Source organism: Aplysia californica, unplaced genomic scaffold (genome assembly GCF_000002075.1).
Source record: "Aplysia californica isolate F4 #8 unplaced genomic scaffold, AplCal3.0 scaffold00020, whole genome shotgun sequence".
In the NCBI taxonomy this organism is placed as follows: domain Eukaryota; kingdom Metazoa; phylum Mollusca; class Gastropoda; order Aplysiida; family Aplysiidae; genus Aplysia; species Aplysia californica.
This window is the reverse complement of record NW_004797290.1, coordinates 2,260,123-2,272,354: the sequence shown is the minus strand read 5'-3', so window position 1 is coordinate 2,272,354 and position 12,232 is coordinate 2,260,123. Positions and strand designations below refer to the sequence as shown.

At 37.7% G+C, this 12,232-nt stretch overlaps 1 protein-coding gene across 1 annotated transcript in view; it reads right to left on the bottom strand.

Moving 5' to 3' along the window:
* The window catches only part of LOC101852300, a gene marked incomplete at its 5' end in the record, with an annotated part of 17,550 nt that extends 7,092 nt beyond the window's left edge, over positions 1–10,458 (bottom strand). Inside the window, 8 exon segments of the mRNA XM_005090686.3 lie at positions 21–148; positions 1,115–1,257; positions 2,178–3,202; positions 3,942–4,061; positions 5,540–5,683; positions 8,081–8,176; positions 8,862–9,031; positions 9,447–10,458. Coding sequence (XP_005090743.1) covers positions 21–148; positions 1,115–1,257; positions 2,178–3,202; positions 3,942–4,061; positions 5,540–5,683; positions 8,081–8,176; positions 8,862–9,031; positions 9,447–10,198 — 2,578 coding nt within the window.
* Between the last annotated feature and the right edge of the window lie 1,774 nt (positions 10,459–12,232).

Here is a 12,232-nt window from a genome sequence, read left to right as displayed (position 1 = left end):
TATTATATATATGAACTTACCGGTGTGGAGAAGGATGGGGCCAATGTCACAGTCACTCGCTATTAGACCAGACAAGAACCTTCCTATCATAGACCCAAGACCCATTGCTGTGTAAAGGGACGACGCTTCAAGTATACTGGTGCCTTGGCTGGAAAAGACAGAACGTATCATATTACATCAAGTCTCACCAGTGTTCTTCTTTCAAGTAATTCTAGTATATACTCTAGAAGAATTCTCAACTTCAGTGCTTTAATGTAGTAGAACATTTTAAAGCCTTTTGTATGAATATGAAGTAGGAAAGAAGAAAGACCAATATCTAATAGTGGTATTATGTGTTCAATGCCTAACAGAATGCAAATAATTTATTTCTAAGACTCATCTAGGCCTACATCCAGTGAGGCAAAAAAGGTTCTAATTCTAAGTGTGCTTGAACAGAAAGATCATCATCAGGGTATAGTTTTAAAGCAAAAGTGCATGGTCAACAAATCTGATCAACAAAGTTTAGAGAATATGAGAGCCATCAACAAATGTATGGCTTCATTGTGAAATCAGGCACTTATCAAAACAATGAAATCAATATTTGTTCACCCTTTGGGCAAATTTTTATATAATTTATAGATTTTCTTGTTTTGTGCTCAACAACTTGTATTTCCATTTCAAATTTTCAAATACATTTTACCAATAACTCTATTTGCCCAAAAACTGTTGAGGGCTTGATTCTAATGCGTTGCGACACACATTGTTTTCTCATTTTCAAAATAATAAGGCTTCATTTAACCCTCTGAGCCCTGACCTCCCGAGGCTACAGTGCCCCTCTTCCTACGCTCCTGAGCGATATATTACTCAGATTCATATCATCATCAGAATCATATTTCATATCCCACCTCAGGATAGTCATCGTCATTACCAGCATCTAATTCCGAAAGATCATCAAAATAATCAATAGCATTCTGTGTAGTAAACACTGTTTTCCATGCTCGTTTTGTACCAGGTGGGCTGGTTTGGGGATTGGATCTCGATCACCAATGTCCTGGTGGCTAGGCAAATGGGCAATTTTATGCGCTGCTGCTGGGGCTCAAAGGGTTAAGTGAATCCATAACCTGAGGAAACCTACCTGACAGCATAAGACGGGAGGTAGATGGCTATAGGGGATTCCCCAAATGACCACAAGAAACAAGTAACAATAAACACGAGAAAAGGCTTATTTTTCAGCAGCCGCAACGAATCAAGCAAGCTGATTAAATGGTCTCCAATTGTCTGAAAAGGAAAACAAAGAATGAAATTGAAATGAGCCTGTAACAAAAAATGAATGACTTGCATCCTCAACATAAAAAGCATCACAGAGTTTGTATCTGAGTGGTTCTAAAATGTTTTATAAGTTCAAATAAATTATTAAAAAACCGCAATCTACTTTTAAGGCCAGAGATCTAGGTGCAAGTGCATCAATCTAGTAATGTCTTTTCATTAAAAAAATTGTTATATGATTACATCCTTCATTGAACATCTGTTGTATTACACGGATTATCACTTCAAGAACTTTAAAATCAGAATCACCTCCTTCTCCTTCTCACCAGCACTCAACCTCATTCCAGCTCTAAGTTCAGGGGAGATAAACTTTCTATGCCATTATCAGTCAGGCATGTACATTACTGAGAGTCTTTTGACAGTGAAATAAAAGTTATATAGTCATTGTCACATGCAAAATACATGTATTTCTGTTTTCAGGCTTTTACAGATAAATTTAATTTCATCTCTCTAAATATACATCATATATATATGCAAATGAGACAAAAGCATAGCGTATCGGCAAGGACACAGTATTTGCATCTGTATACAGTCTAGTAAACACATAGCGAAAGCATTGGGACATAGAAATATTTTTGTAGTGTACAAATTTGCTCACTGTGTGCATGTTCACTATGCGTATGCCCGACTGTACAGTGCAGTGTGCCTAAGCCGAAAGTTCCGGGAATGCCAGATTTTCTTCAGTTAAGAGAGGTTGCTCAAGATGAAGGGAATAAAATTAAAAGATTTTATTTTCTTGTCGGTTACCGGCGTTTTCGGATTAACGGGCTCGACTGTATATTTCGTTGTTCAATCTAAACATTGCTATAACTAACTAATGATTTTAAGGTACATGTAATTTCTAGACGAAATTTGATTGCTTTACAAAATACCTTCTCCTCAGCTATGGTCAAGTCCCCAAGTTGCGACAAATCATCTTTCACAATTGTGAGGGCAGTAGGAAAACTCAGTATACTGCCCATGATGGTAGACACACTGCGAGGGCCTAGTCTGTACCTCGGTGTCAAAGCATCAACAGGCTGCAAGGCAGATACCAGGGTGGATGCTAGAGATTCATTGTCATATTCTTTGGGGAGAAGGTCCCGGAGGGTGGATCGCTGACTGATGTGACTCATTGAAGTGTAGTGGGACTGTGTTTGGGAGCTTGTAGATATGAGTCGACGCCTGAACGATCCGCCAAACTCTGAGGTTTCTTTTTCACTAGTTGGAGACTGTGGGTCATTTTCTAGGTTGGTATGGGAAGCTTTTCCATCTGAGATACGCTGTGGAACTGACAGAGTAGAGGATACATGGGGAGGTCCCGGCTCTGTTGGAGAAGTGTCATTGTCACTACAGTCAGATGCGATGGGGCTCGAGGGTACTGGGGTGTTGCCTGGAGAAGAGGTGAAGGCACTTTGGCTATCCACTGCCGCAGGTGCAAACGTGAATCTACCAACTACTTGTTGACTGCCGGTATCATTGGATTTTTTATTTGATTTCTGTGAGTGGAATGTTGCCACAGAGTGGCTGGATCGAGATGTTTCCCGATGCAAAACATCTCTCAATAAGGGATTAGCACCAGGATCATATCGGTTTGCTCGGCTGGAAAAACGGTGGAATTCAGGCCTTCGATGCACACTAGAACGTCCACTGAACATACTAGTCCGATCTACTGAGCTGAGGATACTGTTGACACCACTAGCCATACTTTGGCGGCCACTGGTGAGACTTTGTTCACTTCTGAGTTGGTGAAACTTGAGACTTTTGGCAGCTTTGACCTCCAGTGTTCGTAACTTTTGCTCTCCTGAGGGCCGCAGGAACATTCCACATGCAAAGATATGCAGCAATATCCCTGCCCAGAGGAGATAGGTGCCTCGGAGCCCAAAGCTGTTCAATAAAGTTGATAGTGCTGATCCCCCTGTAGTAAAAGGAACACAACATTCAAATTAAAGTTTAAAAAACCTGGTGTTTCATCCCACACATACATAAACACACACACACACACACACACACACACACACACACACACACACTCTCACAGACTGACTTTAAAAACAAAGTTAAAAAAACTACACCTCCAGTCTGTGGGAGACACACTAGGAGAAACAAATAAACACTAAACTTCACAACATCATGCCCAAACTGGGTCCACGAAAACCTTAGGGCCGAAGTCATTTTTACTCAATTACGTATTGGACACACCTCCACGACACATAATTGCCTCCATCAGGGAGATGAGAAACCATTCTGTGACCATGCATTTCAACCGCGAGGGGCTTCGCTTTCCACGGCGATTCTCCAGCTCCTAAAAATCGGACATATAAACAACTTACACCATTGTAACGAGGAAAAGCTAAATTTTTACAAGGTGTTCAACATTTGGTGTTTTGTGGCGAAAGAGCAAAGAAACAGCGATCTGAATTACTCCGATTTCACCAAAACCATGCACTCGAAAGGCCGCGAAAGCGAGGCCGTGTATATGCTACCTACAAGTAGCACTTACCACTACTCTGAAAATCTAGAAGTACTGGACACTTTTCTGAAAATCTCTGCTAGACACCATACCCAAGTAAACTAACTTAAATTTCCTTTCCCCTTCTAACCTTACAGAACAGAAAAGCCTACAGAGTAGTAAAGCAAGAGGAAAATACAGTTACCTGCAAGTAAGCCAACTCCTGTGCCTGTTGCGAGCAGTCCACATGCCAGTCCTCGAAATCTGTTGAAGCGCTGGCCAGCAGTAACAAACATAGTATTTAGCACAAAGCCTGAACCAATACCTGAAAATGAGACAGATAAAAGTAAAAAACTTAAGACAAGGAGCAACAACAACAATGACGAAAAAACTACACTTGTGAATTTCGTCAGACAGCATTAATAATAATTACTTCAGTTCTTCAAAGGGGAAATATAGTCAAACCTGCTCTAACCCATCCAAGACAATCACCAGAACAAACGGCCGCTTCCCATTTCCTCCCTCGCCTTTTCATGACAACAGGCGCTCGTTGATTTTTGAGCTTATGGAGTTGTTGGCATCATCTTAAAGACTGTTCATTGATCTTGCTTTTGACGAAAAAAAACCCCTATTTGTCTTGAACAGATGTTGAGATATTTGCGATTGAAGGAAGAGCGGGTCACTTGGTGTCTGAAAGTTTGGTGACTTCCAAAGCTTGGATGTCCTTTAAATTGGAACTGCAAATTTACATATTTTGTGCCTTTGATCAACATTTTTCTGTAAAATCCACACAGAACTGTATTTTTAAATGACCATAATAGATGTTGAATTTTAAAAAAAAATTTTAATAAAAATTGCCCAATACAAGTAGAGAAAAATTTTGGAATTCTTATGCACATTTCCTTGTGCAAAGTGTATCCTCGGACAGCTGTTCAGATGTACTATACCCGAAATTTTGACAAAGTTTTTATTGCAGTTTCATAAAGTGCGGTACTGGATGCATGTGCTTGAGAAATATTTAGTCAAAATACAAATTATAAATAAGCTTCTAGCGTTATTTTTATTATAGTTGTTCTGTGCCTACGTCAGAAAGAAAATAGTCTGTGTGTGTGGAAAGAAAATAGTCTGTGTGTGTGTGTGTGTGTGTGAGTGTGTGTGTGTGTGTGTGTGTGTGTGTGTGTGTGTGTGTGTGTGTGTGTGCATAAATATATATTGCATGAGAAGAAAGGAAGTTGTACGAAAGGTTTTGAAAATGGGTATTCCAATGCAAAGCGCTTTGAGCTACTTTTTTTGGAAATGCGCTATATAAATGTTATATATTATTATTATTATTATTATTAAATGTGAAAAAAAGTACGAACAGATACATATGCAGATACAACTGTTATGTTGACTGAAACAGTTTTTTTCTCTGTCCAGAAAGAATTTGCTTTCTAAGCTTAAAACAGTTAAACAGCTAGCCCACACTAGTAGGGCTATGTGTCTGAATACACTTAACTAACTAAGAGACAGTAAAGAAGTGGATTTCACTTACAAATCCACCCTAGAATTAAAATAAAGTTCTATTCTATTTTTCCTCAATAACTAGTTTTGAGAAATTTGACGTAAAAATTTTTGAGTTTCACAATATGGTTAAGCTTTTTCGAATGCAATTCTTTGAATATATCTTGATCACGGCTCCGATCTAACAATTTTGATAGAGCAGATAGTACATTTGATTTCTGACCTCATGGTCTTAGTAACTCAAAACAGCCAAAAATGTCAGATACAACTTTGTAATTCTGCAGAAGCGAAATAACCTACCTGATACAAGACCATGGGTGAGAATGAGTTGGAGTACACTCTGTGCAAAGGACGCCCCAATAAAACCAAGACTCAGCACAACCCCAGCAATCAAAACAGTCAATCTTGAACCAAGTCGATTCAGTACAACTCCAACAAAGGGACCTGACGGTGGGGGGGAAGAAAGCATGATTTCAATCAAAGGAAACATGGTGCAAATTGACTTCAACCCAGTGGAAACAAAGAGGGGGGGGGGGTTAAAGATATGATAGATCATTATGATAACTTACATTATGCTCGTAAAAGTTTATATTTGGGTCACTATTTGCATAATGTGGCACATTTTTAAGCCTTTTTAACAAAATATTAAATCTTTATTACACCTGGATTTTCCTCTCACTAAATAGTAAACATCCATACTCAAATGGATGTGTTTGAAAAAAAATTGATATATATATCTATCAAAATGCATGTCTTGGCTGTATTTGCCCTGTACACCTTGTAAGAAAAGAGAAATATAATTTTCGGCTCATGTTAATGATATGACTTTAATTAACTTTTTAATTCAGCTCCTAGGTCTACCTTTAGTAGCCATAAAAGTAACATAACAAACATGCTGTTTAAATAAAAATCAGTATAATCTAACTCAAATGGAGAAGGTTTCAGTTAGTTATGTGTTCATAAAAAGAACTTACCAAAAAAAAGTAGAAACCTCATTATACTACCCCGTTATACCCCCAGTCTCGCTAACTGCCAGGTTCAGCTGTACAAAATACTATAAATATAAACATAGTATTTATGCCTCTACACTACCATTTGGGTTGTACAGTCCTCATCAAACTAAATTTGCCATGCCATACCACTAACAAACTGGTTACCAGAGTTACACACTATATATGCTGCATGGCACCTACTCTTTGACAGCTTCATAATCTCTCTTCCATGCCACCCCGACCCGCTGACAAAATATCTGGCATCGGCAGATATCAGCCCAATGACCTCAAGGCTGGTAGGCGCCCGTCAGACTTTTACTTTGTGAGGACTCACAATCAAGTCTCCATGACACATCTGAGGTGGCCCAAGGACTGACAGGCATTAGGTAAAAGTAAACAAACAGTATATAAGTTTACAAGGACCTTGTCTTGCCACATATTAGCCTAGCTTCGGATCTAGCATTAATTATCAATTTGAATGTACATATTTATTTTGGTCAGCCTGGTTTGAATTCACACACTCGCACGCACGCACACTCACTGCAGCTGTGGAGCAATTTACAAATTACATTTCAAACCTGTAATGTATGAGCGTGAGTGCATGTGAATCTCTATTCAACTTTAAACCACTACATATAACTATAACACATTTAAGTTTATCTTAGAATTAGAAACAAACAGACACAAATTTGCCTTGGACTTCAGCTCTTTACGAATTACAACTTTTTCATTTTCTAAAAAAAAATTATTTTACCAAAACCTTTCGCAGGTGGTAATAAAATGTAGTAGAAATATTTTTACAGACATCAGTTATCTCTCTGCAGAAAAAAAATAAAATAATTTCAGTTTTCCCATTCTTAGAAGTACAAAAACAACCTTCCGTGACTGCTTTATGTGTATTAGCTATGACATGATTGTGTGCAGCTCTACAACCTTATCTTATCAAGTGTAGGCAGAGAGGCCTCAAGAGTGGTAACTGAGGAATGTGACAGGAGGGGACATAAATGTCAGCAAAAGATAACAGATTATTTCTTCTCATGCAATTTACCAGGTGAGCTAAATATTTCAAACGTGTGTAAAAACACTTCTGCATCCAAAACGTAAACTTCATATCTCATCCCACCAGCGTTAAGTTTCTGTCTAGTCCTTAGCTGCAATTGACTTATTAATTTAAAAAACTGTGGGAGTATTTGTGCTATTTGCTCAGCAAATTGAGAAAGAAGTTTATTATAGTTACGCAGCTAACAACTTTTCAAAACTGAACAACAGACTTTACATACACCAATGGGTCCTGACGGCAGTCATTAAAAAAGTAATCCCCCTCTGAACCTTTTACACACATTTTTCTGCATGCAATAAAATCAAACTATTCCAAGCAGACCTGCAACAATAAAGTCAGAAATGTTTTGTAAAGGTCTCTCCAATAGACTTATGGGTTGTTCTCATTATTCTTCTCAAATTCTGTTTAGACAGTTCATAATAATATTTTCTACAAGGGTAATTAGTCCATGAGGAGCAGCACTCGAAAACAGAGAATTACGTAATTTCCAACAGAAAAACGTACTTACATACTTAGGCTTTCAAAATTGAACTAAGTAACTTTTTTTACATATTGGTTAGCAGCTATGTAGTATTTTTGCTTTAAGAAATGCTCCTGAATTCTTTCAAGAAATGGTTTATTGTGAAAAGGCAGTTATCAGAAAGTAAATAACGATTTCAAAGTTCTTTTGAAAAACAGGGAAAAGAAACCTTTTTCACAAAAGGTAAACCACTTTTCAGGGACAAGTCCTCCCCCCAAAAAATGTAAAAAATGTCCAGTCAAAGAATAAAAACCAAAAGCTCTCCTCACCAGACATACACATGGTGCTCACATGAACAGAACCAATCCACGAAGCCTTGGTGATGTCAGGATCAATCTGTTCTAAAATGGCAGGCATTAGAATACCTGTGGAAAAATGTTTGTTGATGACACTCACTGTACTTTTATAAGTATTAGAAGTGTTTTCACGAGACAAATTTCAGTGCGAACACAATAGTTATAAGGGTATTCCATTCTGTTTAATGAGGTTTACAGCTGGGATAAAAGTCTTTAAAACACTTTGCCCTCACGGGACACCAATCGGCGACAATGTGATATAGCATGTACCGCATCTGTATCATGGGCCGTGGGGATAAGTGTTGCACGCTCAGCGCGCTGCGTGGGTAGATAGTGTTAATCTTAGACTGAAATGGAGAGGTGAAGAGTCATTTAAATTCATTTAACTAATTTTAGACTTCAGTAACACACATGTAATGATTCTCACTGAAGTTGGCATTGCACGAAAAAAGTGAAGTTCAGTGGAAAAAAGTCATGAAAAAGTGAACAAAATTCTAGCAAGAAAATCTGTACAGTGTGGAAGAGAAGAGTAACAGAAAACTGAAATGGTCATTAGATAATGATAAAAGAAAATTCACTCACCTTACAACCTTTGATTTAAAAAAAGCCAGTTAAACTTTTATAGCTTCACATAGTTTTGAATATGGTCAAGATAAAAGTCCTGAAAACACCTAGTTCCCCAAAATCAAACCTACACATAAAAAAAAAGAGAACACTACAGCGGCACAAACGACTGTGCTCTACTCTGACTCACCAGCAGCAATTGTCGTTGCACCAAGGAGTGCTAAAGCAGCAACAGCTGATGCTAGTATGATCCATGCATAGCCTCTATCTATGTCTGGGAGAGCATTGCCTTCACCTGTGAACTCCACCAAGTCCAGATTGCTGGCGGCCTGGAAACCACTGTCTTCTCCATAGACATGACTGTGGATTATAACGACCTGTTAAATAACATGAATTTTAGATGTTGATTATAATTTTTTACGTTACAAAAACAAGGCAACCATTTTGAATACAGTAATGTCTAGAGATGTGAGGTAATTCGTTTACAGACTTGTATCTCAAATCAATTTTCCACATTGAAATTAATGAAAATACTGCCAATCCGTTCTATTCCCCTTAAAACTCACCCTTATTTTCTTAAAACTCATCCCTATTCTTGTATTGGTGAATTCCACGCCCATATATAAATCACCCTTATTTTTCAAAACCTTTCGCTCTTTGTTGATTTAAATTTAAGTAGTGATCAGAACTGATTTTTTGCAATAAAGCAAAATACTCAAATTTAAACAATCTTTATTGAATCATTTTGTCTATTTCCTGTAACTCTTTTACATACCTGACAGAGGAATGCATCCTTCTTAAAAAGTCTTCATTCTCTAAAGGTCCAATAGTATCGATGTAACCACCCTGAGAAAGGTTGTCTGAAGGGGTGCTTGGAACATTCTCCAACAATGGCTCTTTTTCCACGTCTTTCACACTTCCACCAAGATCTGGCTCTTGATATTCCTGTTCTGCAGCAAGCACAGGATCCTCTGTAAGAGACCTGTGAGCAGTCTCTAGGTCGGAAGGTCCGAGCTCATTATTGGCTTTTGAATCTGTATTCTGAAGCTCTTTGGTAATGCAATGTTTCTGATCTTCTGGAAGAATCTTTTGACTATGTAAAGATTGTTTTGAATCAACGTCCTCTGATATACATTGTTCAGTTTTGCTGCTCGGCACATTCAATGCAGTTGATGCTTTACTCAAGTCAAAAACTTCAACGTCTTCTGCAAAAGTAACTGCTTTTGAATCATCTTCCTTTTTCTGATCATCTGTTTCTGTTGGTTCCACTGAATTTTGCACATCGGCTTCAGCAACTCTTTTTTCTGAGGATTTATCTCCCAAATTTTCTTCAAGACCATTTTCTTCATCATGGCTTTTCAGTGACTCAGAAGCATTTGTATTATTTGTTGTTTGATCCTCACCGATGCCTTTGAGAAGTATGCCCTTGAGATCCTTATCACTTGTTTCATTTATCATCTGTGAAACGTTTGGAGCAGAAGAGCTTAAGTCTGAGGAACCCTCCTCCACACTAACCAGACCATTCATTTTTGCAGTGGTCTAGTTTTCTTCACTACCGGTATACAGACGAAAATAACAGACTTTACTGTAGAAACAAGACTAGGCCTATTAAAGGCTTCAGAGTGTTTGATTTTTCGAACACGAACAGCTTCACACTCCTTGAGCATTCCTGAGCTATGGGGGAGCTTGAGAAGGAGACATATTTCGCAATGCCATGGTGGTGAGCTTATTATCTGGACGAAAGTCTGCGCCCGACCAATGGCTTAGGCTTGGAGATACCATTCATTCTGAAAAATAAACAAAAAAATAGGTAAAAATAAATTACTCCATTATTATGTATGAACATATCAACTTTAACAAAAGATTTTTAAAATCAGAAGAATGAATAAGTCATTACTGCCATAAATGTATTTCAAATTTACTCAATTAAATTTAAATATGCAACAATAAAGCAAAGTTGGTCCTTCAAACAAATTGGTATACAGCTATTTTTATCCTAGGGTAAAATAAAAAGTTTGGTTATAAATTCTGAGACCCACAGTACAATTAATTGTACAATAATAACACGCATTGGAATATATACATTTGTAAAAGAATTTCTTTGGGAGTAGGAAAAAACAGCCTGACAGGTAAAAATATGGAAAACCGGACACCACCAAAGTTTGGTTCTTAAAAGTTACAGCTATTAAACAACTGTACTCTCCTTTAGGACGACTGAAAAATGAAAGTCAGTCAGAGTAAACTTACAACTTCAGCTGAACAGCTGGGACAGAAGAAAGCAATTGGCCCACAATTCACCCACAGAGAAAAAGACCCTGTCAATGGTAAAATTTCACACAAGTATAATATCTTTAACACTCAGACTGAGAATTACTTGTGTCACATTTGCTTCAGCGTACCATCTACAAGGTATAAATCATTTCTCAGTCCTTCTTTCTACCTTTTTCTTAATTTTTACTATTGACCAGGTAAATGCATTGTATTCAAAATGACCAATTGCATCTTACAAGGACTAAACTACATTGAACCTGCCATATCTTCAAATAAATATATATAAATACCTACCAGCTTCATTCTACTGTTATTTCCCACAAGTATAATATTCTTACACCCATCTTCAAAAGTATACATAAAACCTACCTGCTTTACTCTACTCATATTTCACACAAGTACAACATTCTTACACTCAGACTGAGAATCACTTGAATCACATCTGCTTTCACTCCACGTATCATCTGTATCGTTTTTATTTTAACCATTGGTCAGGTAAATAAATGTACCATCGTCACAACGACCCACTGAACCTCTTCTAAACTACACTGACCCTGCTGCAGTCTCAAAGGTAAATAAAACCTTTAGCCTCCAGCAAATTGTGTGTGTCACTCCCTTCTCCCTACATTTGCTGTTAATTAATTCTAGAGCACAACCATATCGCACTGCTCTAAATGCTCTGTGATGTGGTCCCTTTGTGCTTAATCAACCATACCAACGCACCAAGCACTGCCTGGGTTCACAATGTTTGCCAACCTGGGTGACATCACCCACTGTGAGAAATTTTGTCAGTTTGGCGGGCAGTAGGGGTTACCTGGGTAGTAACAGATGTTATTCAATGCCCCACTTTGAAACACATCATGCAGATGGGCGGCACAAAAATGTTAGCCTCTAAAATGTGGCAAAAAGTGGGTGCTAGCTACAAAAGGTTGACAAACACTGCTTAGGTTAGAAACTATCCACACAATTATATAAAGTTAAAATTTAAGAGACAACTGAAACTGCAAAGACCTTAAGTTGTTATGTTGTAAAGTGTTCTTTCTTCATAAAAAGACACTCAAACTACATGAACCCTTCTTAAACTTAATTCCCATGTTTTTAATTGCTAAAATCAATTTCATACACATGTATGTAATTATTTTGAAACTTTCAGCATATATATATATCTAAAGCTGTAACAATTATAAAATTATGATACTTTTTCTTTGCTGAGATGTGAATAATAGAGAAGGGACCGTATGATATTTTAAGAACACACACAGCCATATATATGCACACACACACACATAC